This window comes from Schistocerca gregaria, chromosome 7 (assembly GCF_023897955.1).
Source record: "Schistocerca gregaria isolate iqSchGreg1 chromosome 7, iqSchGreg1.2, whole genome shotgun sequence".
NCBI lineage: Eukaryota > Metazoa > Arthropoda > Insecta > Orthoptera > Acrididae > Schistocerca > Schistocerca gregaria.
The window spans coordinates 434,817,475-434,844,357 of NC_064926.1; the positions used below are offsets into that span (position 1 = coordinate 434,817,475).

General features: G+C 38.6%; 1 protein-coding gene across 1 annotated transcript; it reads right to left on the reverse strand.

Moving 5' to 3' along the window:
• Positions 1-575: 575 nt before the first annotated feature.
• LOC126281624 (ras-related protein Rab-30) lies at positions 576-26,835 on the reverse strand. Its single transcript, XM_049980746.1, has 6 exons — positions 26,736-26,835; positions 26,418-26,567; positions 26,258-26,341; positions 25,991-26,174; positions 9,477-9,628; positions 576-2,725 (listed from the first exon to the last, which is right to left on the reverse strand). Exons 2-6 carry the CDS (start codon positions 26,502-26,504, stop codon positions 2,615-2,617), a joined length of 618 nt encoding a protein of 205 aa, XP_049836703.1. The 5' UTR covers positions 26,505-26,567; positions 26,736-26,835; the 3' UTR covers positions 576-2,614.
• Positions 26,836-26,883: the final 48 nt, after the last annotated feature.

The following is a 26,883-nucleotide window of genomic DNA, read 5'->3' on the forward strand; positions in this document are numbered from 1 at the left end:
ATCTTCAAACTCATAATGTTAACTGACTTTAGCTGATATTGTTTCTGACACATTTGTATCTGTAACCTATTCAATGCGCAAAGAAAGGGCACGGCCGATTTCCTTCCCAATCCTTCCCTACCCCATGCTTGCACTCCGTCTCTAATGACCTCGTCGACGGGACGTTAAACACTAACTACCACCACCACCACCACCACCACCACCACCACCTATTCAATGTAGTCTTCCAAGTTTTTAAATTAGGTTTTGCATTTTGTTCTCCAAGAGCAGCAGCAAGTTGCTAAATGATTCTATTAACCATAAAAACATAATCTATTTCAACAATAAAGATCACTGTCACAACAAATAGAGATTGTTACCTTGGAAATAGATGCATAAAATATTAGAATTTTTTTGTAGCATTCCTGAACTTGACCTAAGCTATGACTGTGTAAATATTTCTGGTTTTATACACATATGGAGTAAAAAGTTATCAATTTATTGAGATACCTATTTTTATAAAGCAAATGTGATAAATGTTAATTTATTTTATGATTATGACAATTAAATAAAAACATATTTAATCCTTGCACAAGTCAACATAAAAACAAAATTTTTATTAAACAGATGTCTTTGGTTAAGAGCAATACAAGAAATTTAAGCATGTACAGAGTTAAAATGCATGTATACGACCTATTAAAAATTTAAGTACAAATAACACAGCAGGAAGATGACACCATCACCTTGTTTGTGGCTAGACTGATCTGAATAGTCTAAAATAGCTGCCCAAAACTACTTACATAATTAACTAAGTAACTGCATCTCCTGGAGTCAGGAACAATTACAAAATAAGAAGAGTAAATACAGAATACTGTCTCAGCAACTCAACTAAAAAATCTGTTAATACAAACATTTAAAACACAGTGATATTTTCAGATTTCTTTACATTTCAAGAAATAATACATAAATGCAGTCTAATCAAATTATCACAGATGGAGGAAACTGCAAACACTGTTTCCATTAATAAATACTCAATATAATTTTAAGAAAGTTGTATTTCTTGTGTACATAGCACAGTTGCAAAAACCACAGCTGTAACTATATCAGGCAAGACACACAGGCTCACAGGAGGGAACAAACACATTGTCAGCTCTCTTTCACATGTATTTTGTTGATAACAGGGTAATAAACTTATCATCATATTCTCTATTTCTGCAATAGCAAATGTATTGCGTTACCATAATGGATGTTTCAGAAGAATTCTCAAAGAATGAAAGATCTCCTGTGTCACAATTACGATGTGTGTTGGGGGCGAGGGGGTGGGGGGCTGGGGGGAGGGAGAGAGGAAGGTGGGGGGGAGAGTGGGACGTGAGGAGGTAGAGGGCAGGGGGAAGAGGGAGAGTCTGAGAGGGAGAGCGGGAGGGAGGGGGGGGGGGCGAGAGAGAAAGAAAGAGAGAGGGGGGGGGGGGGAGGGCTGAGCTAGGGTTAGGCAGGAGAAGAAAAGAGGGTTAGATACCTAACAATATTCTATATTTTCAGTATCTTGCTACAACTCAGAAAGCATAATACTTTCATGAAACTCAAAACTGCTGACAATGAAATGTAACTTACTTCCTTTATATAGGAACATGGAAAATTACTTAGAGTACTGTGATGCAGATACATCATGGATGGTGTATTTAACTGAATATTTGTTGAGTAAGTATACTCTTTCTTTCTTTCTGAGAACTGCTAATTTACACAGATAAACTAAAAATACAGTTCATCTGTCTCACACGGGACAAGTGGTCTTTTTGTTGTTCATTGTCAGAAAGCAAAAACAAAAGGAATAACCTACTTCATTATCCTGAAAAGATTGTAGATAAAATTTGTTAACAATTAAGATGGTGTGGACAGCAATAACTGACACAACACAATTAAATTATCGCATAAAAACATCCAGAAGCTAAATCTGTGAGACAGAAGAGACATAAGAGAAACAAAAGTGTACACAGTTTTTTATAAACTTCAATAAATTGCACAACAGCTGATATTATTCACACACAACTGGTATGCTCTCCTGAACACAAACATGATATCCATTAACATTTCTCTGAACTTTCATGGTTTGTTCACAAGAATTTATAAACTGTGACACAGATATTGTCACTGAATAATATTTTATCCAATAGAAAGCATTATGGACGTATCCCAGTATATGCTGTACAGTGCTTTAAAAATATTGTGGAATATGCATAGAAATAGCTGTAACAATATTCACTGTAATCATTACGACAACAAACACAGGAACAAGCAACCATGATAAAATGAAGCTTAGGTGGAATAAATTCTATGATACTGTCAAAGCCAGGTTAAAAGAAACAGTGTACAATCATCATCAACAATTATAAATCAACACAGGCGAGAGAGTGCACATGTAGGTAGTGATCACTGTGTGCAGAAGGCTGCTATGCTGCCAATGTAAATAACACTGACAGGAAAAAATTTACTGTTGAGGCAATATGATTACACGATGTGAAAAAATTTTCTTTACAAGCAATATCACCAATTTCAGTGGAATGACTGAGTTCAGTAGATAGGATTGGAAGCATCACTTGAAAAATAAAGCCTTCCATTCAATTTGTGCTGTTGTTCACTAGAGGCGAGAGCAACACCCACCAGTATTGTCTCCAACAGTAGTTGTGCGGCCTTCCAGTGATGGTGCACCACTTCCATCATATCTTGGCAATTCCTTACTCTTTGCTTGCTGAAAGAAAAAACAAAATGTGAACAAAATATTCTGTTACATTTCCAATACTATCAAAGCCTTATTTTAATATCATAAAGAAAATTATAACATTACAAGGAAACAGGATGATCAGCCAACACTAAAATTCAGGAATCAAAATTCTAACTACTGCTAACAGATGCATGTAAAAATGCCAGCAGGACTCCAAGTAAGCAGTTCTAATTGTGGAGCCAGTCCCGGTTACACTCGGTTTCAGCGAGTAACACTGAGTTCGGTGAGCAGCCAAGCCAGAGTCATCGACCAGCCAGCATACCAACTACATATTTTTGTTTTTGGACATTGCATATAAGTTATTTATTGACTCTCTTAGTTTCCACTAGAATCAGAAGTAATAATTTTGTTTGGACTTTGTGTTATTTACATTCCGACTCTTCACAAGTTGAACTGTAGAAACTGTGGCTTAAAAAAAGTTTAGATTTTACTGTCATTGGTAGTTACATAGCCACCTTGGATGAACTATCAGATCAGAGCATACATTACAGCAGTTGATGACTGCTGCCACAATTGGGAGGGGGGGGGGGGGGGGCAATAAATAAAATAGGTTAAGAAGTGGATCGTGCCGGGATGCAAGGATGTGCTGGAGAACAAGCACTCATCCCCAGAGTTGAGAAGCTACTATTGGATAGGTGGATCAAAACAGCCTGTGGTGTAGAAAGCACTAAAAAGGAGAGGTCCCCAGGGTGAGATTGACTTTATTAAATCATCCATACAGCTGTGTATGTTGGTGTGGGGTTCCAGGCATCAGACCCAACAGCCATTTGCCCTGATGGGCCCTTGTTTGTGAATAACTAACAAAAAATAATTTTATAATTTCAAGCAGTTGGTGTTTGTGGCATTACAATACCTGCTCCATTCACCACCACTGCCTACCATCATGGTATGAGGGTCTGAGGATGGACAAGAACTGACCGAAACTGGTTACTATCAAAATAAATGTTTGGGCCTCGAGACTGTTTGTGTCCATTTTTAAAAATACAATGTACTTGACTTCAACAACTGCTACAGAGCCTGTGCCATCTGGATTCCATCCCAAAACCAATACTGAGGAATTGTGCAGGTAGGAGCTCTCCCTACAACACATCCTTCATTCCTGTAGTCCCCTCCTCCTCCCCTTGGCCTCAATCTCAGGTAGCCATGTCCTCCACCTGTCATCCTCTTCCTTGCTTCCAGTTCACCACTACAAAAGCCTTCTATCTCACCAGTGCACCTGTGGAGTCTTTCCCCCCTTCTCTGATTCTCTCCTCCTGCCTTCCAGCATAGTGTCTCAGTGCTGCACCTAGCAGCCCACTATCTTGTCCCCATCACATCCCTGCATGCTGCCACAAGCAGCACTAGCATCTTCCCCACACCTACCCTGCTGTCTCTCCCACTCCCCACCTCCTCTGTATCCTCACTACTCGCCCCAGCCAACAATCAATGCTTCTCTCAGATGCTGTCTCAGTTGTGGACTAGTGTCCGGAGATGACAATGGCTCTGTGTTGTGATTGTATGGATGTGTGTGAGTTTGTTTTGTCTATGTCTGATGAAGGGTTCAGTCAAATAGTTGAATAATATCTAGCATTATTTTTCATTGGGCCTGTCTGCCTCTCCATGCCTCCTCTATGTGGAGAGTAGCAATCCTTACCATATTGTCATTATTCCATTTCAGAATTTCAAATGTTTGACTCACTCTAAAAAATTGCTGTATATCTGCACTAAGTGCCTGAGACTGTAAAAGTCCAATTGATAATTTGACATTTGTTGACTGCCATTTACAGTCTCATGAAGGTTGCAATAGGGTTGTAATTCTATGCCCTCCAGGATCCATTCTTCATATTTCATGTGAAATATATCTTTTGTCAGTAAGGGCGCAGCAGTGAGCAACAGGTAGGACACAAACTGCACAAACAAATCCAGAGGGCAAGGTGACTGAAGAGATGGCACTAAATTAAAAGAGTTGTATTGTGCTACATAGAAACTATTTCATACAAAATTGATCATATATGAACAAAAAGTAAGTCTAAATTATAACACATTTTCTTTTTATTGCTGTTGACTGGTTTTGATTATCATAACCATCATCTGACCAAAATTATCAACAGAAACTGGTGACCGTCAACAGAAAGAAAAGAAACTGCAATTTGGATTGTTAATTTTTATTCTTATATCATGTATAAATTGCTGAAGTTCCAGAACATTGTCAAAATTTCTCAAGTTTTGTGCAACCACTAAGTGAACCATATGTCCTGAACTCCCTCCATCATCAGTGCCCTTTTAGGATGGTTGATGGACAATTTATCATTGGCTGATTGAGCAAAATTTTACCATGTGCCACAGTGTGGTGGCCTATAGCCTTCTGACATACATGATTTGTAATCATAACTAATTTGAATATATTAATTTTATGTATTAACATTGCAAGTGGGCGCAAAGCTGACATAGCCGCTGAAATCCAACCTGAGCCAATGAATTATCAGTCAGTGGGCTTGGAATGCCATATATTCTATGTGTAAATCTTTAGAAATCGTTTTACCTTTCCCTACGGCTCACTCAGGCGAAATATTCTACAAAAGCACTTTCATACTAAATTTCTCATTTACTCACTTTTTTATCATCATCTAGTGCCTTTTGACTCTATTACTTCTACATATATAAACTGAAATGTTTAAATATATTTAAATTTTTTAATTAATAGTTCGACATTGTGAGGAATCATAAAAAAAAAATAAGTTGGTAGTAGTGGGAACTGAACCCAAGCAGACGAACTGGCAGTAAGTGCATTTGAACACTCAGCCACAGCTCCATTAGGACAACCGCTCATCTAAGCTCCCTCATACTCTATGCTTGCACAATACTTTACACACAAAAAAACACACATTGATCTGTTACTGCCAGCTATGTAACACTCATTGTGCTGGAAGGGATGATGTCATATCAGAGCATGCACAATTGAAAACAGACATCTGCGCCCCTTCTCTGAGTTGATCACAGGTTTCTAGCTATTTTAGAGAGAATACTACAAAATATGTGTTTCTCCATTTTATCTGCACACCAGCAAGCATTCAAAGAGAAATTGTGGAATTTTAGTGTGATTTTCAGCTCGCATTCGAAGAAAAATGGGGTCATTTTGGTGCACTTTCCTACCTGCATTCAAAGAGAAATGGCGTAATTTTAGTGTAATATTTACAGTGTGCTGCAGCACATTAGTATATAAAACCCAGCCATCACTGTTGATATCTGGAAACCTTGCAATTGTGGCTTGGTATATACCTGACAGGACTATGACGGCACTGTATTGAATATTAGGTATTGCATATTTTTACTACAGCCAGGCACATCTGCAATTGTCTTGAAAATGGTTATCTACAGGGTACGTTCCGAAAGTAATGCAATTGAATTTCCCGCGCCGCTCCTAGTAGTCGGAGTGGGAGCGGGCCACATGGAGTAGGTGGGGGGGACGCTAAGCGTTGCCGCGAAACCGGTTTCAGTGCTCTCCGAGCTGTGGAAGCGGCAGGACGTCTGTTATTGTAAACCTCTGCGCGCCGACCGTGTCACGGAAAAAATGGAATCGACGATCGAGCAATGTTACGCGATTAAGTTTTATGCTAAACTGAACAAATCTTTTGAGGAGACTAACAAAATGATTCGTGAGGCTTACGGGGACTCTGCTCTGTCCTACTCACAAGTTTCGAGGTGGTTAAAGGCCTTTAAGGAAGGCCGGGAAGAGGTTCACGACGAACAACGCTCTGGGCGGCCGTCAACCAGCAAAACCGACAACAATGTGGCTCGTGTGCGACAACTGTTGGACTCTGACCGTCGATTGAGTATCAGGATGGTTGCCAATGAACTGAACTTGTCGTCTACTGTTGTTTTTCGCATTGTTACTGAAGATTTAGCGATGAGGAAAGTGTGCGTTAAGCTCGTGCCCAAGGTGTTGTCAGACGACAAAAAGACCAACCGAGCGGAAATTTCAAGTGAACTTTTGCAACGTGTTGAAATTGAACCTGATTATTTGGACAACGTCATCACTGGTGATGAAACCTGGGTTTTTGAATACGACCCAGAAACAAAACGCCAAAGCTCTGAGTGGTACATTGATCAGTCCCCCAAGCCCAAAAAGGCAAGAATGAGCAAATCAAAAGTGAAAACAATGCTCACTGTCTTTTTCGACAGCAAAGGAGTGGTCCATAAGGAGTTTGTTCCTCAAGGACAGACAGTTAACGCTGCCTACTACGTGGATGTGCTGGAAAGACTCCGCAAAAGGGTCGTCAGGACGAGAAAGGACATCTCCGCTACCTGGCAACTCCATCACGACAACGTGCCTTGCCACAACGCGCTACGAGTCCGCGAGTTCCTGGCCAAACACCAGGTGCCAACGCTGCCCCCCCCCCCCCCCCTCTATAGTCCTGACCTCGCCCCAGCCGACTTCTTTTTGTTTCCTAGGATTAAGTCAGCCCTGAAAGGAACCCGTTTTTCGTTCATAGACGAGATCCAATCCGCCGTGACGAAGACCTTGCGAGAGGTCCCAGAAGACGCCTTCCAGGGCGCGTACCGGTCAAGGCAGAGTCGCTGGAAAAAATGTGTAGAGGCCCAAGGACAGTAATTTGAAGAATTTTAAGTGTTTGTGCAAATCTGTTCAATAAATTACTTTAAAAAAAAATAATTGCATTACTTTCGGAACGCACCCTGTATTGCTTATATGGTTGTGAAGATTTGACCTCTATTTTTACATCTCGGTACAATAATCCAAGGGAATCTATTTGAGATTAATTGGGACCCATTCCGATCAATGACACTCATCTGCTGAGGTTACTCAGAGCTTGGTCTAAATCCTGCACATCTAGCTCAATAGTGTTTCATAGAGGCTAGGCAAGATGCAGAACATGTATTTGGTGTATTGTGGAACCACTCTTATGTATAATGTCTCAGAAGTGTTCCTGAAATCATTCTGGCAGATGTGATGCATTTTTTAGCTTATGGCAGATGATGTATGCAACAGGGGAACAAATGGATGCACTTGATCACACAACAGCTTCCTGTATCGTTCGATGGGCAGAGATGATGACAGGCATTTCAGGATCCCCTTTTGTCCCACTTAAATAATTCCTGCACAAGAATATCTCCATACGAATGGTCCCCTGTCGACAAGCAGGCAGTGCTGCTATTAGCATGTTGTGTCTACCATTATCTGCATTTTGGGCATATAATTCTGGCTTTCTTCCACATACACTAACCCTGTGCCCTGTGACAAGCAGAGATATACATGTGGAGCAGTGGCTTCTGCACACCACAGCAAGTTGACGGCTCTGGATGGCACACTTACCTATCAGCTGTTGTCCGGCATTGAACTAACAAGTCATTTGCTGACTGTGGTCCATCTGCTTGGTCTTACCTCTGCTATAACTGACAACATATGTTATCAATGTGTTCTTGCTCACTGTAACTGACTCCAGTTGTGACAATTTTTTCTGAATCAAGGTACTCGCAGCACACTCACATGAAAAGACCAGAGCCTACGTGATCTCGGAAGATAGTGTACCATACACTAGCACCCATGATCAAATGCACTGATCTCGTATGTCTTGCCCATCTTGTGGTTTAGTATTTCATTGATGGTCATTACAATTTCTGACATCATCCCAATCATGTGAGACATTTAACTATTCGATTGGCCATGACAACAGGAGCACACATTACCTTTCTCTCTCTCTCTCTCTCTCTCTCTCTCTCTCTCTCTCTCTCTCTCCCCCCACCCCCCCTCCTCCTCTCTTCAATACAGTAGCTATCTCCAATTCAACTTAGTTACATTATTCCCCTATTCCAACACAGTTATTATCTCTGATGCAAATGCTTATGACTGTATATTTTGACCTGTTCATGCCTATGGAGATTTTCTCCATTGGGGATCTACAGAATACAATTAACATAGGAAGGAATGAATGCAAAATACTTGTGCGACAATTGTGATCTTCAATAGCATGTGTTCCAAGAGCCATCATCAGCTACATTCACAAAACATGTAATTATGAAAGATTTTTTAAATTCAATAACAGATGCAATGTTTTAAATATCAGAGGACTGGCATTTTGAACACTATATTGAACACATGGCTCTTGCAATTATTCCAGCCATGAGCAGGGCACACCTGACTTGGTTCCTCATAGGTTAAAAAGCAAAAACACCAAATTTTCCCAAATGTATGTTTTATAGACAGGTTCTACAATCGAAAAGTAATGAAGTTAATCATGTTCAAAAGCAGCTATGCATCTGACAGACTTCAAAGTATTAATTTGTTTATGGCCAGCATTAATTATTTGCACTTAGATCTTTTTGCTAGTAAATGTCAAGAATTAAGCATGACTTCTGAATCATGCATATAACTTTTCTTTCCCATTATTTATTGATAGTGTCTCAAGTAGTCTCAAGTTTTTTAAGCCCCCTCCCCCCCTCATGTAGTCAAATGTGTACAGATATAAAATTGGCTTAGAATGACAGCAGAAGCAAACCGCATACAATCAAAATGAGAAACAGAGGTGTAACAAATTACATAGGTGATTACCTGCAAACTAAGGATGTTAACTAGAATTTCCATAATTTCTTTTCAAATTTGTCTTTCTATCTTAGCCAATGAAGCCCAGTGACTTCACATAGCTGCATTTCCAGTGTACTGTCTTCTACTACTACGGTTATTACTTGAACATTTTGTTTGTGTGCCAAGGAATTTACTCACCTCTATGAGCTCTGCAGCAATTTCCATAAAAAGCCTTTCAACATTATCAGCCTCTTTGGCAGATGTTTCGAGGTAGTACATGTCGTGACACCGGGCAAATTCTTCTCCTACATGGGTTGGTATTTCCCTGTCTTCACGGTCAGTTTTATTTCCTGCAATAATGTTCATAAGCAACATATTTCAGATACTGTACTGAATGTGCAATGAAATATATTGTGGAACATCAAAGCTCGAGAGAATGGCAACAATGTTTAGGGCACACACTAACACAGCAACAAGCAGCCCTGCTTGTGTTAATCAGATAACAAAGTATATGGTTTCATGAGTAACACATTTAGGGAAAAGCAGTAAGGGTAAAAGCACTTACTGTTCAACATATAGTTCTGTAATTAATTGAAAAATTCTGTTCTTTTGTAAGATTTACAAGTTGGAAAGAGAATGTTCAATGAGTGAAAAATTGTAAAACGACAACCACAAAAATGTGGTGGGTTGGTCTCTGATTAAAAGATGATGAACTGGCACTAGTAATTTGTGCAGGAATTCTGACAGCATAAAAAACCTTAACACCTTTTCAACAATAGTCTCATTGTGACATATGATCAGTGGAAGGTGGTTGCCTGGTCACACTGCTGCCCTTCATCAGAGTACTAAGTGCAATCAATTAAAATATGATTTACTGAAACTGGTACACCATAAGAGTGACATCAGTGGTTCCTCCTGCTGTGAGGTCTAACTCTGAGTCAGGGGGCTCTGCCATTCTTAACTGCTTTAATGTAACGTATTTCTATATTTATAACTGGAAGGATGTCTTCAATGGCAGAATTATTAACTTTGTTTGCCACAACTCATGTTGGACGTCATGCTACTACTTCTCCTAGAGACACAAGGTTTCTTCATAACAACAAGGTAGTAAACTGAAAGAGACAGTAAAGTTAGGATACTGTGTTTGTAACAAGCACCCACTGCTGCTAGCTAGCTCATTTCCATGGATTCCCAGCAGAATGATATATCCTTCCCTTGATTTAACAGCAAATGAAGTAACATTCTGTGTGGTTTACTCCATTTTGTTTGCTGCATATATTCGTTTGGTCACACCTGATTCATACCAGCACATGTAGGATCTTACACGAGTTCTGTATCAAAGACTAAGAGAGAACTACTAAGCAACCAACATTTTTCACTTGTCTAGACTCCACTGGTATCAATAGCTGTAAAGTTTTGGTACACATCCCAAAATGTATAAAAGCCAGGACAGTAACTTGCTCCATTTCCGTGTTAGGATATTCAGGTTGCTCATGGATCATAGAAAGACCTCTTACTTTTCTGCAATTTTGATAAGCTTGTTCAGTTGACAATAAAACAATAATGTCGAAGTGCCATGACTGAGGCATTAATTGAATGTTTTATGTATGTCACCAAATTAAGAACTTCCAACAAGTGGTTAAGGTGGTTCTCTAACCTTGCAGAAACGGTTGGGTATGGTACTTTCTCAGAAGGCTCCTATTGCTATTCTAGTAGCCCCATGGTGTACTTTAGGTAGTACTGTTGTGCAGAGCCATACAAACTGTAGCCACAGTCCAACTGCAGCCAACCCAAGGTTCTAAAGAATAATGATAAGGAGAATCCAGTTGGCTCCCAGGAGTAGCTGTTAAGGCACTACAATATTTTTAGAATTCTTGTCATGAGATCCTTCATGTTTTTATTATAAAAATGAGGCCAGAAATTTTATTTATTTCTTAAAATTAAGTATGGTGGCTGCCAGTCTCGATATAATTCGATTAAAAACATGATATACACATGTGCCACAATATGACCAACGACATTACGTCTTCAATTGATACACGTTTAGAGTTAACACACACACGCATTCACCCAGATAAAACTTGGTTTCCAGCCATAATTCTAATCTTCTGAATGTTGGATGCAGTTATAGATCTGCAATCAAGGAATACAAGATGAGGAAACAACTGAGAAATTACTTGCATACTAAGAGCATCATACAAGTTCCTGGCTGTAGACGCTAAACTATCAATTGCTGTTGCAAAAAGGAAACACTTAAGACATTCCTTTGAGTAGTGCCAATCTCCTGGATATTTTGGTTTAAGAAAGTATTACTGACTCTAACCTAAAAATATTTTTAAAGGGAAGATTACAGTGTACTGAAAAGACACTCACTCATGCAGTAGATGTAAAATTTGGTACTGGCAAGTAGTTTCGCAACCTTTCAAATGTAAAAAAATTCTCTTAAGGGATGCCTTCACAAGAACAGCATCTTATATTGATGCCTCTTGGAGCATATCATTATGATGTAACAGTGGTACCTTCAGAAAACACAGTGATGGTGGTTAGAAGCTTTCTATACTCAAAGTTCCATACCGACCAACCATTAATTATTTGTTCTAATGTCTTTCTTATATTGCTGGGAGGTGCTACATGGTGATTACTTGGATTATTGACTTTTTCCCTGGTTCCATGGGGGGGGATTCATTATCACTTTATTCCAGGAATAAGGGTACAGTTCCTCAGAACCAAATTGTTAGGAGTAGTAGTCCTTGAACACAAGATTTAGGGGTTGAAACATGTCATACTCTCCTTTGTACAGCCTTGGGGGTGTATTTGAAATAACAAATTAGGTACACTCTAGCTTACATATACTGAAGATATAATTGTACTCTTTAGTGTCGTTGCATCTTCAGTTCAGCTGCCCTCTGTCTACTAATCTCCCCCCCACCCGTGCTGGAACGTGCAGTCTGCATTGCTACTGATTATTATCTATAGGATGGGTTTTCCTATTATGTGGCATAAGATTTCATGTGTGGTGATCAGCCTTCCACTACCTCTTACGGGCAAATCTCCCTTTCCTCCTCATTAAATCCTGTACTCCATTGCACTCCATTTGCTGACAACCTCACAACATTTAAAAATAAATAAAACATAAAAAACTATACTGACAAGATTTAATTCAGTCAGTTCACCATTTTACACCATTTGAAACAATAAAGGATTCAATGAGGAGAAGAAGGGAGATTTTGACCATAAGAGATAGTGGAAGACTAATCACCACACCTGAAATCTTAGACCATACAATGGCAAAACACATCCACTAAATAATACTCATCAGCAATGCATACTGCACATTCCAACACAGGTGGGAATTAGTAGATAGAGTGCAGCTGAACTGGACATCACTGAAGAGTACAATTATACCTTTAGTACATCTAAGCTAGACTGTACCTTATTTGTTGTTGGAAATACTGCACCAAGGCTATATGAAGCACATGTCATGTTTCAACCCCTAAATCTTATCTCCAAGGACTACTTCTCAGTTTTTAAGAGAATTTAGTTCTGAGGAATTATAGCCTGATTCATGGAGGAAAGTGATAATCAACACCCTCCTGAAACCAGGGAAAAAGTCAGAAATCCAAGAATCACAATGCAGCACCTCCTATTATACAAATCTACAGTTTTATTCTGATCTTGATGAAATTTTGGATATTTTACCTTCAAGTTAACTGGAAGATCACTGACTATGTAAGATTTTGTAATCTAACTTGAAACATTTATTTATGTAAAATAAAAAGGGGAAAGGAAATCTCTAAAAGTTCTTGGACGATTTACTTCAAATTTCTACACAATCCCCTCTTGGGTGGATACAGGTTATATACTTTTTAATGTACACAATACACTAATATATCTATAATATATATATAAAGGAGAAACACTGTTACCAGACATCTTCAAAAGTACCTGACAAATTTAATTAAAAGTTCTTGGCTGATTTGCTTCAAATATGTTCAGATGAAACAACGAATAAATTGACGAAAAATCAAATGCCTAACAATCAGAATATATTGTGGCAAACTGCCTGTAATTCCTATCGTGAGCATAAATTATAGTGGAGATTGGAGATTGTACCATGAGACATCATTTGATCGCAGAATGAACAAAAACTTGAAAACTTGACAGAAACGTTACTGCAAACTCTTATTTATTGATTACTTGCCACTGTTAAATACTATATATACCCTAGAAGGTATTTTAGTCCATGTTACACAGTTATTTTTATTATCAAAATCCTAAATGCCACACAACAGATCGAACAGAACTTGAGATTTCTCGAACTGTGTCATAAACTGTTAAAACAGTTCAAGTCATGTGCAAACACAGCCTTGCTTCAACAATATAATACAAATTCTAGAAATACAAAATGAGATACTTGTCACAAAATGTAACAACAGCTGGCACAACTAATCATCTTTTCATACAACACATATTTAGAGTCAAAATATTTCCAGCAGAAAATCAATTTTATTGAAGCGAAACGAATGTGTATTTTACAGTTAGATTTTAAGTGCATTATGTATTACTGATGTATTACTTTAATTTGTAATTTAAAAAAGAATCAAAGCATAATGTATTTTGTAATTGTTATTGCCAAACTTTTGGTTTGAAATTGGTGTATATTTCCAAACATCAGAGCCAGAAGCCCATAGCCTGATTCTTATGAATGCCATAGGTGAAGATGTATTGATTTGTCACATTCTGTTGACAACCAGTGATTTAAATAAGCAGTTCCAATGTGGCATACATTGACTATGAGTATGAATAAGGCACAAGGTCAGTCACTTTGTGTTGCAGATATTAAATATACCAGACAATGCTGGGAACTGCAGCTAGTCTGTCAGCTGTTGATAAATTCTGCACAATTTCTGAAAGTTATTCAATAGTGCACTAAATCATCAGTTAACAATAATGTTAAACAAAAAGGGATCATTCCCCTATTCTCATCTTTCAATATGGGCCCTAGCAACAACTGGCTAGGTGCTGTCCTTTGATAACTTTAAACAATGTATCTTGGAAACTACAGGTAGGAATATCAACAATTTAGAAAGAGGTAGATTGCTACTTACTGTAAAGAAGACATGTTAAGTTGCAGAAAGGCACAATGAAAATACACTTACACATAGCTTTTGGCCACTGCCTTCATCAGCAAAAGAGAAACACATACCATTCATTGCACACAAGCATGAACTCCTTATGCACACACGAACACCAACTCTGACAGCTCGGGCCTGAATGCAATTATCGTGTGGGATAGAAGCAGCAATCTGGAGGGGTTGGGGGGACGAGAGAGCTGTTTGGAGGAGTGTGTAGGGACTAGAAAGCTAACAGGTGCAGTGTTAGGAGGTTGTGGGGCAGAGAGGTGGGGGAAAAAAAGGAGTAAAAAAAGGAGACGAGCAGGGAAGAAAGCTGGTGGGTGCATTGGCAGAGAGTGGCAAACAAAGAGGTTGGGAGATGAGAATGGGGAGGAGAACAGAGAGGGTGGAAACTGTTGGGTGGATGGTGTGGGGACAGTATATTACTGTAGGTTGAGGCCAGGATAATTCTGGGAGTGGAGAATGTGTTGTGATGATAACTCACATCTCTGTAGTTCAGAAAAGCCAGTGGTGGAGGGGAGGATTCAGATGGCTCAGGTTGTGAAGCAGCCATTAAAATCAAGCATGTTATGTTCAGCTGCATGTTGTGCCACAGGGTGGTCTACCTTACTCTTGTCATAGTTCAAATGGCATTCTGGTACACAGCTGGTTGGGTAGTCATACCAAAGTAAAAAGTTGTGCAATGATTGTAGCAGGGCTGGTAAATGACATGGCTGCTTTCACAGGTGGCCCAGCCCCTGATCGGGTAGGATAAACCTGTGACAGGAATGGAATAGGAAGTGCTGGGTGGGTGGATTGGATAGGTCTTGGACCTGGGTCTTCCACAGGGATATGATTTTTCCGGCAAGGGGCTGGGATTGGGAATGGCATATGTGGACAATGATGATGTGGAGGTTGGGTGGGTGGTGCAACAGTACTTTAGGAGGGGTGGGAAGGATCTTGGGTAGCATGTCTCTCATTTCAGGGCATGATGATAGGTAATCAAAGCTGTGGCACAGCATGTGGTTCAGCTGTTCCAGTACAGGTACTGGGTGATGAAGGGGGCAACCCTTTTGTGGCTAAGTCTTGACATTGATAGAAGGATACGGGGTGTGAGGGGAAATGGCATGGGAAATCTATTTGCAAGCTAGGCATGCTGGGTTGAAGATGACCAGATGAAGTGGGTGAATTCAAAAAATTACATAAGTAATGTAAAATTATGTCCAAAAAATTTTGCAAAAATATACCCAAATGCGTGTGAAAATTAATGAAATGGGTGCAAAAGGGGGAAACATCATGAAATCTGAGTGAGAATAGGTTGGCATAGGATGGTGCCACTAATTCCACCTCATTTAGCCACATCTGCCATCCCTCTTCTTCACACTTATCCACCCTCAGACCTGCTACCTGCAGTAGTATCTGATAAGTCTGAGGGTGAATAAGTGCGAAGAAGAGGGACGGCAGATGTGGCTGGATAAGGTGGAATTAGTGGCACCATCCTATGCCAACCTATTCATGGGCCACCTAGATGAATCCTTCCTAACAGCCCAGAATCCTAAGCTCCTCACCTGGTTCAGATTCACTTATGACAGCTTTGCTATCTGGATTGAAGGTGAGGACACCCTATTCACATTCCTCCAGAACCTCAACAACTTCTCCCACATTTGCTTCATCCAGTCCTACTCAACCCAACAAGCCACCTTCCTGGATGTTGACCTCCACCTCAAATATGGCTACATTAGTACCTCTGTCCATATCAAACCTACTAACCACCAGCAATACCTCCACTTCGACAGCTGCCAACCGTTCCATACGAAGAAGTCCCTTCCATACAGCCTAGCCACCCATAGTCATCACATCTGCTGTAACGACAAGTCCCTCTCGAAATATACCGAGGGTCTCACTGAAGCCTTCACTGACTATAATTATCCTCCCAACCCTGTACAAAATCATGTATCCTGTGCCATATCTCTCCAGTCTCCCACAATCTCCCAAAGTCCCACTGTCCGGCCACAGAGGAGCATTCCCTCCATAACTCAGTACCACCCAGGACTGAAGCAACTGAATTACATTCTCCGCCAAGGTTTTGATTACCTCTTTTTGTGCCCTGAAATTAGAAATGTCCTGCCCGCTATCCTTCTCACCACTCCCACAGTGGTATTCCTTTGTCCACCTACACAGTAAATTCGTCAATTCTTACACAACCCCTGCTCCCAATCCCTTACCACATGGCGCGTACCCCTGTAATAGACCTAAATGCGAGACCTCTCCCATACACCCTCCCACCACCGCCTACTCCAGTCTGGTCGCTAATATCACCTATCCCATCAAAGGCAGGGCTACCTGTGAAACCGATCATGTAATCTACAAGCTAATCTGCAACCACTGTGCTGCATTCTATGTAGGCATAACAACCAACATGCTATCTGTCCACATGAATGGCCACCGACAAACTGTGGCCAAGAAACAGGTGGACCACCCTGTTGCTGAACATGCTGCCTAACAAGATATCCTTCATTTCAATTATTGCTTCACAGCCTGTGCCATAAGGATCCTTCCCACTAACACCACCTTTTCTGAATTGTGCAGATGGGAACTGTCCCTGCAATGTATGCTACGTTCCTGTAACTCTCCTGGCCTCTCCTCACCCATTCAGCCCCTTCCCTGTTCCCACTCCAGCATTACACAGCCATCATTTCACCATCACACCCAGTATTTTGTTTCTCTCCTTTCTGGTACTCCCCCCCTCCCACCCCACCTCTCCTGTGCAGTCCACCTAACCTGCAGCACTTCACTGTCCACCAGCCCCACAATTCTACTACCCCTCTCCCTCACCACCCCAGCCTCCTCTTGCACCCACCCAGTCGCCACTCCATCATGCACTGGTGCTGCTGCCCACAGTGTGGTTTCAGATGCCTGAGACTGCAGTCGTATGTGCGAGTTTATGTTTGCGTGAGTGTGTGTGTTCATCTATTGTTGACAAAGGCCTTGATGGCTGAAAGCTTTGATTGTGAGGGTCTTTTTGTTGTGCCTATCTGTGATTCGGCATCTTCACTATATGGTGAGTAGCAACATTCCTTTTCATAATATTGGTACATAATTTAATACATTTCTAATTATGATACACTTCCTCCAAATGATGTTTCATACCAAACAATGTAGTTATTGTACAGTAATTGTCAAGCATTTCAATAGCATGTTTGAATAAACAAAAATGATAGATGTTTACTCTGTCTGGACTTGTTCTGATAATCAGGATTGAATCAAGCCATAAATTTTCATCTACCCTTACTTGAATATCTCAGCTGAAATGGTTTACCTTTGAATTTCTAAATGCTTTATATTTCCTAAATTTTGTTGTTTCTGTCAATTACAAAAGGAAAATTTGAGAAAAATAAACTTTTTCATTTCATTTGAAATTAATAACACTTATTGGGCAGTTTGATGGTGCCATACAAGGGAACTTAAACTATTCTAAAAACTTGTACTCCACTCAACAAGCAATATGTCAGACTGAAATAAGTAAACTTTGCAGTTTTTTTTTTAAGTTGATGTTCGCATTTTGACATCTTGTTTCTGATGTATTATGTTCATATTTAATTTTTATGTAATACAGTATTTGGATTGAGGCAGAAGCAAAGTTTGATATACAGTTGTTTTCCCTGTAAACTTCTTTATTACCCTGCACTTTAATGGCCTGTCAGTTAAAATGGTCACATCTAGAGGTCTGTGCAGTATTAACTACATTACGAACAACAGCTTGTGCCAATGCGGATACTCACAATAATAATTATATTGTGGTTAAAAAGTACAGGTCAGTGTCAGTATTATAATTTTTGTCTATTCTCATTAAATGTGACTAATTATTATTATCATCATTATTATTACTGTTGTTCTGTCACTATTAATATTACCCAACTGGGATGGGGTGCCTCTATTGATTATTATTATTATTATTATTATTATTATAGTTGTTTTGTCACTATTATTATTACCCAACTGGGATAGGGTGCCTCTATAATGGTTTGAATGCACAGTACTGTAGTGATTTGAGAATTTCAGTGTAAATTCTAGAACCACTCAGCCTTCTACCATATTGAACACATGATATTCTAGAAATGAGTGTGGGATGGTAAAATCCTACCTACTGCATGTCACATGTTTGTGTGTGCAGGCTTAAAATCAGCAACAAATTTAGAGACTTCCTAGTGTGGGAAAGCATTGACAAATGTTAATATCCCATTATAGCCCGTCATCAAATCCACGTGAATGGGTAATGAAGGAAATTGGGAAATCATGACTTATATACTGCCATGAAAAACATACTTTGTGGGAAACGAAAATTAAGGACTTTGAACTTATCCTAAATGAATTACCCCATTTATCGACTGGGTTGACACCTTTAGATGTCACAGGCAAACATTTTGTAGGAGAACCTTTAATTATGTATTTTAATTGGCATGAACAACATAATGTCAACTACGAAGTAAATCAGGAAATAATTTCTAAAAATTTGATTGAAAAGGCGCAACAAAGAAGAAGTAAGCATAATGAAAAGGCTGTGGAACCTCAGTACCAAGCCGATGACCTGGTTCTCATAAAACATCATCTTGCTAGCTCGACTCTAAAGAAAGAGACTCAAAAATTTTTTCAAAAATATGAAGGACCATACCGGGTACAAATGGTGGTCCATCCTAAGACGTTCTTTTTAGTAGATCCCACAACTGGATTAGAAAAGGGGAAATACAATGTAAAGGATGTAAAATTGTATATCCCACAGGGATGTTAACATTCCTGAGTTAATGGGCGGAGTGACGACCATCGGATCCTGAGTTGTTTTCGGTGTTTCTTCCAAAATAGTTTTCCTACACCAGATTCCCTTAAAATCTATAACTATCCTATAATCTTAAGGTTTTTTTTTTTTTTTTTTTTAAGCGAATATGACCATAAAGTAGAGGAGGAAAAATAGTGATGTCCAGACAAAATAAATTGAATAGACTATTATTTTTGTGAAAGATATAATATGATGTGACTAACTGAACAATTGTTGTACCGAAGTGTGTAGCTCTTCTATTTTGTATAGAGTATTTTATACCTTTTATGAGATGTGATATAGATGGCAGGGTTTGTAGAAATTTTGAAAGGGGTGGGTATGGTAGCTAAAAGTTTGATTTACAAGAACAGATAAATTATGACTAACACAAAACACACATCCCATCTTTCTAAAAAAAAAAAAAACCCTCACTAACAAGTGTACCTGGACCTCAAAGGATAAAGGTGGGACAAGTCCATTCTGTAGGAGACAATTTAACACCAAACCTCCTCTGGTGTCTCACTCAAGTACCTGAGAGGGAGGAATCCTAGGGAAGGGGGGATTGGGGGGGGGGGGGGGGGTGGAGAGGGTTTCCTGTCTTTGGGGCTATCTTCTTTCTCTCCTTTGATCCTAGCTAGCACCTTTTTTTTTTCCCCTTTCTCACTTCTCATCTTGAGGACCTGTCTATCATTTCCTTCTTTCCATATTCATAAACTTATATCGCTAAAGTACTTCCTTATTTCCGTGGTTACCAATAACCTACATCTTATTTTTAGATAAGATGGCCGAAGAAACAGACTACATGGACACACATCCACATATCCACAAATACACGCCTCTACACAAACATTAAATTACATAAGACAAAGCCTGTCACGATGTGAGAACCACCAGGTGTTGTAGGAGAAAAGGTGTGTACACAGGGAATTATGCACACATATATAGGGAGTTATGACGGTTCATGTTAAATATACATAAGAAGAGGTGTACTTCATAATAAACAACTATAAAGTAGTAATGAGTAATGGATGAAATTGAGAGAGGCATGAGCAAATAAAGAAAATGAAAGTAAGAGTAGAATTAGTCAGGCTGATCATTAAGCAACATCAGTGCAATAAAAACTCTGATGAATTGAAGGATAGTGGGACATAAGTAGTATATATCGACATAATATCCATTGAAAGTATAGAAATTGATAAGTAGTGAAGGACTCTAGGGAGTGAATGTATATTGAAGAATAAATGTGAAGTTTAAAATAGATTTATAGCTTTACCAGAAGATACTTAATTATGGTATACATATAAATGTATATTAGAGTAATGAACCGTGAAGCCTACTCAGAAAGGATAAGGGGGGCATACCTGGCATTCACTACGCATAAAGGGCAGACATACCTATGTGGAGATAGAATGATCTGTGGCCTAAAAAATAGAAATGTTTTGTAATAGGCATACCTGCCAGAATGGAAAGGGGAAGTGCTCTCATAAGGTCAACCCACAAGCAAGGAATAGGTGCTGATCCTAGGAGAAGAGGACAGTCTTGTGACAAAAGTCACAAATTTTGCAGGAATTATGTTGGAAAGTGTAAATTCTATGAATGATTAGCATTATTATGTTTTGTGGAAGTAAATGAGTGTCAAAAGAACACTTACACTTCTCCCCGAGTTCCTCCAAGCTGCAAATAATGAAAATAGTGCATACTAGGAAAAAAGTAGTACAAGAATAGAAAAAAGATTAATCATGTGGCCTAAACACATGAAGTTTGCAATTAAAAAAAAAAAGAGTCCTCACAATTACTAAATATCAGTAAAGCTGACTAAAACAACGACTAAATGCTCATGTCTTAATAACAAAGTAAAATAAGAAAAGAGTAAGAGAAATATTGTGCAAGAAAGGACAGAGAATTGTTACTCAAACGGAAGATATGTCCCTAAACATATGTAATAAATGCATAGTGTTAAGATATGAAATGATGTTATGAGTGATGTTATGTGAAAAATGATTATATATAAAATATCGCATTTTGGTCAAGATATGAAATGCCATCATGAGTGATATTATATGAATAATGATTATGTATAAAATATCACGTGTTTGGTCTGAGGAGGGGGGATATGTAGTGATTTGATAATTTCTGTGTAAATTCTAGAACCACTCAGCCTTCTACCATCTCGAACACACGATATTCTAGATGTGAGTGTGGGATTGTAAAATCCTACCTACTACACGTTACATGTTTGTGTGTGCAGGTTTAAAATCAGACGCGGAAAGAAAGTAGATGCGGCAGTCGAACGACACTGACAAGTACCTGCCGGGCACTCCATAGATGTGTTAGTGAGTGTGTATGGAAGAACCATGGAATCTATAGGAAGCTTTGTGCTTATTGTGTCACTCACTATTGTTATGTGAAACAAGAACAGTTGAAAAAGTACTCATATAGAGACTCTTGACTGAACCTTGCTAAAGGCAAGACATTTTTTCAATCTCCTTTTCTGAAAGTCATGGTGTCTAAGCAGACTTTCTTTTGAATGTAAATCCATTTGTTTCTAACATATGAATATATGAGAGACTTACTTGAAAGTAAGAATTTGTATTGTGCTTGGAAAGTCAAATACATCGTTGACTGACGAAACGTAAAGTTTGTGTGGCTACTTATTACCCTTGTAAAAATAGGCTTGAAAGTTCCTGTAGCTAGCATTATTCAATGGAGAAGTCAAGGGAGTTCCCAGCAGCTGGCTATCCAGTAAAGAAGAGTGTCTGCAAACCCCAAGTAAGTCATCTTGTAAAGAAGTGGAATGTGGTTTGGGGAAATAAAATCAGTATAACCCAGACTCACACTCACACTTTAAATTGTCAAAACATTAGAGTGCCCTGTAGAGAATAGGTGAGTAATGGACACCCAAGATGTTGACATGCCCTTCTTATTGGGTCTCTGCAACTTTTACATGTGATCCTGCTTCCACCATACAAGCAGTTGCCTTACATCTGAGCCAATCTTGTTTCATTTGCAATAACAGAGGTCATTACTGCAATTACCAAAAACTGCCACAATGTGACATGAAGGCTGTCCTAGGACCTCCATCCTTAGGAACCACTGCTTCATAGCCCGACCCCTGTGTGTGAACCTTATAGAACATAAAATCAAGGAATTTATCGAAGTTTCTCTTAAATACATAAACACATACACAATACAATGCCTTAATACAATGATAAGTGTAACATGTGTAATATTGTGGTGGATTAATGTACATTTGATAAACCAATTAGATGAGTAACGTTTAACACTACGCAAGATGTGATGGAAATTTATAACATGAATTCAAAGTACTGCAGAAAATTTCAAAAAATCTGTTTCATTAATTATGACAAAAATTTGTTAACTTACAGAATGTATCAGGAATAAGATAGGCTATGTTATTTTAAAATATGGTAATGATGGGCAACTTCGTTCTTCGTCAACAGAATGTTAATTACGATGTTTGAATTTGGCAGACAAAAATTCATGCCACGCACAAGCCTACTGTCAGAATTCCAATATATAATGCACAGGTTAAAGTGGTTGCAAAAATGTTAAATCTGCAGGTGATGATAAAAGACTTCCAGATAAGAATGCATGTACAGGACATGCAGATACCTATCTCATTTCTCTTATCTGTCCAGATTTCTAGTCATGTCCATTTGTCAACAGTCTCAGTCTTGTGTATTGAAGTTCTTGTACTACATTTTGAGCACCACCACCAATGCAATGTGATCTTCAAGCCAAAGTCCTGAATTCAGCCTGTTTTTGTACAAACACACTGATAGCACAATTTCACATATAAGGTCGTCATTGCCTATCTCAGTACTGACTGTTGTTGGGTCTGTGACAATGGTTCAATTTAACCTACTTGTGCCAGATGTCAGCTTTGACCTACGATGGTATGGCATGGCATGTGGTGTCATCACATGTGCATGAGGTAGGGATGAAACAGAACACTAGTAATAATTATTTTGTTTCCTATTATATAATTTTCTTGCTATGTGAGTAGCGGCAAGCAACTGATGTTAGCATACCATAGGTGTAGGTTAGGTTGGGTTTAGAGGTGGTAGTTTGGTTATGAGTTATGAAAGCAACAGAATGAGAATAGGAGATCTTAACTGTGGTGAAGTTACATACCATAGGTGTAGGTTAGGTTGGGTTGAGAGGTGACAGTTTGGTTATGAGTTATGAAAGCAACAGAATGAGAATAAGAGATCTTAACTGTGGTGAAGTACTGATATTTAATGTAGACAGAGGTTTAGTACTGGTTAAAAGGCAACACTTTGGTTGTGAATTGGTGACACCAATCAATGTGATGGTAAAAAAAAAAAAAGTAGGATTCTGTTCACAGTCTGAATTTTACACATACTAGATTTTGAAGAGTGATTTATGTATGCCACTTTGTGCTGCTGTAGGTCGAAGCATACAAGTGGTTATACTAAACAGGTTTCTACGGCCAATACTTGCATCCTTAATGATTTTTGATTAAGCTGTGGTTTGAGGTACGTTTCTTTGCTTAAGAGATGGTAGACAGAGACTGCTGGAGAAATATGAACAAAGTATTTTTCCAGTGTGCTTAGCTGTGCTGAGTGCAGTAGACCTCTGTGAAATGGTATTCTATGATTAATTGATTGGAAATGACATTTTGTGTGTAGCCTATATGTAAATGTCCCTAAATAATTTTTCCACGCCATTTCTCTGTACTAAACAATAAATCCAACAGGTTATGGGCCCAACACTGAATTAAAGTGAAATAATAAATTTCATGGTGATGTGTTTTTTGGGCAAAAGTGTGCGGAAGTGCATATAACGTTGTACTGTGTGTATGGTGAATAAAAGTGACTGTTGATGTGAGTACAACAAAGACACTGCAAATAGGGCAGTTTGTAGGTTGTGAGAATTATGCAACTTTCAAATTTGCCGAGTGCAAAAACATGGATGAATATATTAATAAAATAATTTCAATCTCAAATCATCTGAGGAATATTGGCTTTGAAATTGCATAAGAATGGATTGGCACTTTATTGTTAGCTGGACTACCAGAGAAATATTCACCTTTGATTATGAGTCTGGAAAGTTTGGGAATACTTATTACAGTGGGCAGCTTAAGCGTAAAGAGTCTATAGGACGTAAAAAATGAACCAGATTCTTATGATCGCTACAAAGAAACAGTGTCAGCTTTATACTCTAAATAGAACAAGAACTAGTCAATGAAATGTTCCAGATGCAAGAAGATTGGACTTTTCCATCACAGTATAATGAAAGATTGAGTAGCAATGAAAAGAAGCATGTTAATTTTAGTAAACTATTAAAGGTAAGGCACTTTCTGTTCTTTATTCTTTTATTGAAACAAGTGAGGAGAATCATGCAGAATAGTTTCTAGATTCAGGAGCATCTGTGCATATTATTAAAGCTCCATCAGTTTTGTATGATGTTCACTCAACAATTGACACTGGAATTTCCACAGTTGATATGTCTAAGTTAAAATGTGAACTTCCAGGAATGGAAAAAAAAACAAACTGTTCCAGCATGTGATGTACATTAAGAACTAATTTGCTGTTGATAAGCAAAATAGTAAAGAAAAGGAGCAAGGTTATCTTTGAGATAGAGGGAACTAAAATAATTGACTCTTGTGGCGATAATGTAGCTACTGCAACCAAGGTAAAAGGTATTTACAAATTAAATACAGTTCAAGATATTGTTGTAACTGGAAATCACCCTGTTTATGCTGCAAAAGTTTTCTTGTGGCATTGGAGACTTGGACATTTGAACAGACAAAATATGGCCTTATTGAAAAATATGGCAACTGGGATGGAAAATGATGGAAAGAATAATGTACAATGGGGGGTGTGTTTTCCAGGGAAGAAGGCGAGACTGACCTTTAAACCAAGTCAAAGCAGATCTGCGGAAGTTTTGCAACTCATTAATACAGGTCTCTGTGGACCTATGGAGAATAAATATTTAGGAGGAAGCTACTACTTCCTGACATTCGTGGATGATTTTTCTAGATAGAGTCATGTTTACTTTGTTGGTACCAAGGATCAAGTGAGTGATGTATCTGCTATTTATTGCAAAATGGTCGAAAGACAAATGGGGAAGAAAATTAAAATTTTTGGATCAGACAATGGATCAGAATATGTAAATAGAAAACTTAAGAAACAGTTGAATGAAATGTGAACCAGGCATTAGACTACCATTCGCTATAGTCCCTATTAGAATGGAGTTGCAGAACGTGCCAAGAGAACCATTATAGAGAAGGCGAGATGTGCTTTTTGACAGAGGCTATGTCAACTGGGGTCTATTTAATTAACAGATCACCTACCAAAGCTGTGAAAAAACATGATTGCCTTATGAAGTATGGGCTGATAAGTGTTCATGTGTTAATAAAATATAAATTATATCTTGTCCCTAAACAATTTTTTCACATCATTTCACTATGCTAAACAAAGAATTCAACAGAGATAAGTAGAAAATATTGTTCATATTTGTTTCGAGGCTTACTTGTTTTTGTACTTCCTTGACACAGCTACTCTTTTCATCCAGATATAGTTTGACAATACTAAGGTGCCTCTATACCATGCTATGTAAGCAAAGAAGTTCCTTGACACACTTTTTCAAAATACAACACAGATATTTTGTCTACGCAACTTCACTCATAAGGGGCAGACATTGAAAATATCACATGAAGAATAATAATAATAATAATAATAATAATAATAATAATCTGTTGGCTGGACCTTTTCTCTTAACGTGATCTAGTGACTTACCTACTAGCACCCTTAAGACTTTGCTGCTTGCGTACTCCTCGATTTCACGCAACCAGTCTGGAAGGCAATCAAATGTTGGTTGACAGCTTATATCATACACCAGTATAAGGGCATGGGCTGAACGATAATAGCTTTGTGTTATAGAACGGAATCTTTCCTGACCAGCAGTATCCCAAATCTGGAGCTAAAAGAGAAAGGTACATTACGTAGATTTAGAAACACTTATTCTACCTTACTATTGAACCAAGGTCCTTTCTGTAAACGTACCTTCACCTTCTCATTATCGACTTCCACTGTTTTAATCATAAAATCGACTCCTATTGTAGCGCCTTGGCCAGGTGGAAACAAACCCTGAAACGTCAACACCAAAATATACAACATGAAAACTACTACATGACGTGTATTGCCAGTGCATCATATGAAATACCTGTGTAAAGCGTCTAACGAGGCAAGTTTTCCCAACGCCCGCGTTTCCAACGAGGACAACTTTGAACAAAAACTTGTAATCCTCCATTTAAATTCAATAAGACAATTTAGAACTTGGTAATCCATCAAATCCATGTAGAACAACTCACACCTGCGAATTATTAAACGTATACAATTAATGAGGCTACGCAAAGCATCAATAGTTCAACGTTTTGCAACTGGTAGCCGAATTTAAAGCTACTTTAACGTTCTTCAATGCATATCATTTGCAAATTATAACTCATATAAGGTAAATTAAGAATGATACAGTGATATTTACAATTTCTCATTTCGTCATAAGCAGAAAACATATCCAGGGGCGTCCTCTGGGAACAAGTTTGGAAACTACTAGTTTCCATTGGCGTAACATCTTAACCAATCACGACGGTTGTATGTCAGGTGGGTTTCTCATGTAACAGCGAATATTA

Bases quoted from the DNA above. Each gene is read 5' to 3' on its own strand.
- LOC126281624 (XM_049980746.1), bottom strand. From the start codon at position 26,504: ATGGAGGATTACAAGTTTTTGTTCAAAGTTGTCCTCGTTGGAAACGCG. The intron at 26,175-26,257 runs GTACGTTTACAG...TTTCTCTTTTAG, and splicing joins TCGATAATGAGAAGGTGAAG to CTCCAGATTTGGGATACTGC. The intron at 9,629-25,990 runs GTAAGTCACTAG...ACATTATTGCAG, and splicing joins AGTCTTAAGGGTGCTAGTAG to GAAATAAAACTGACCGTGAA.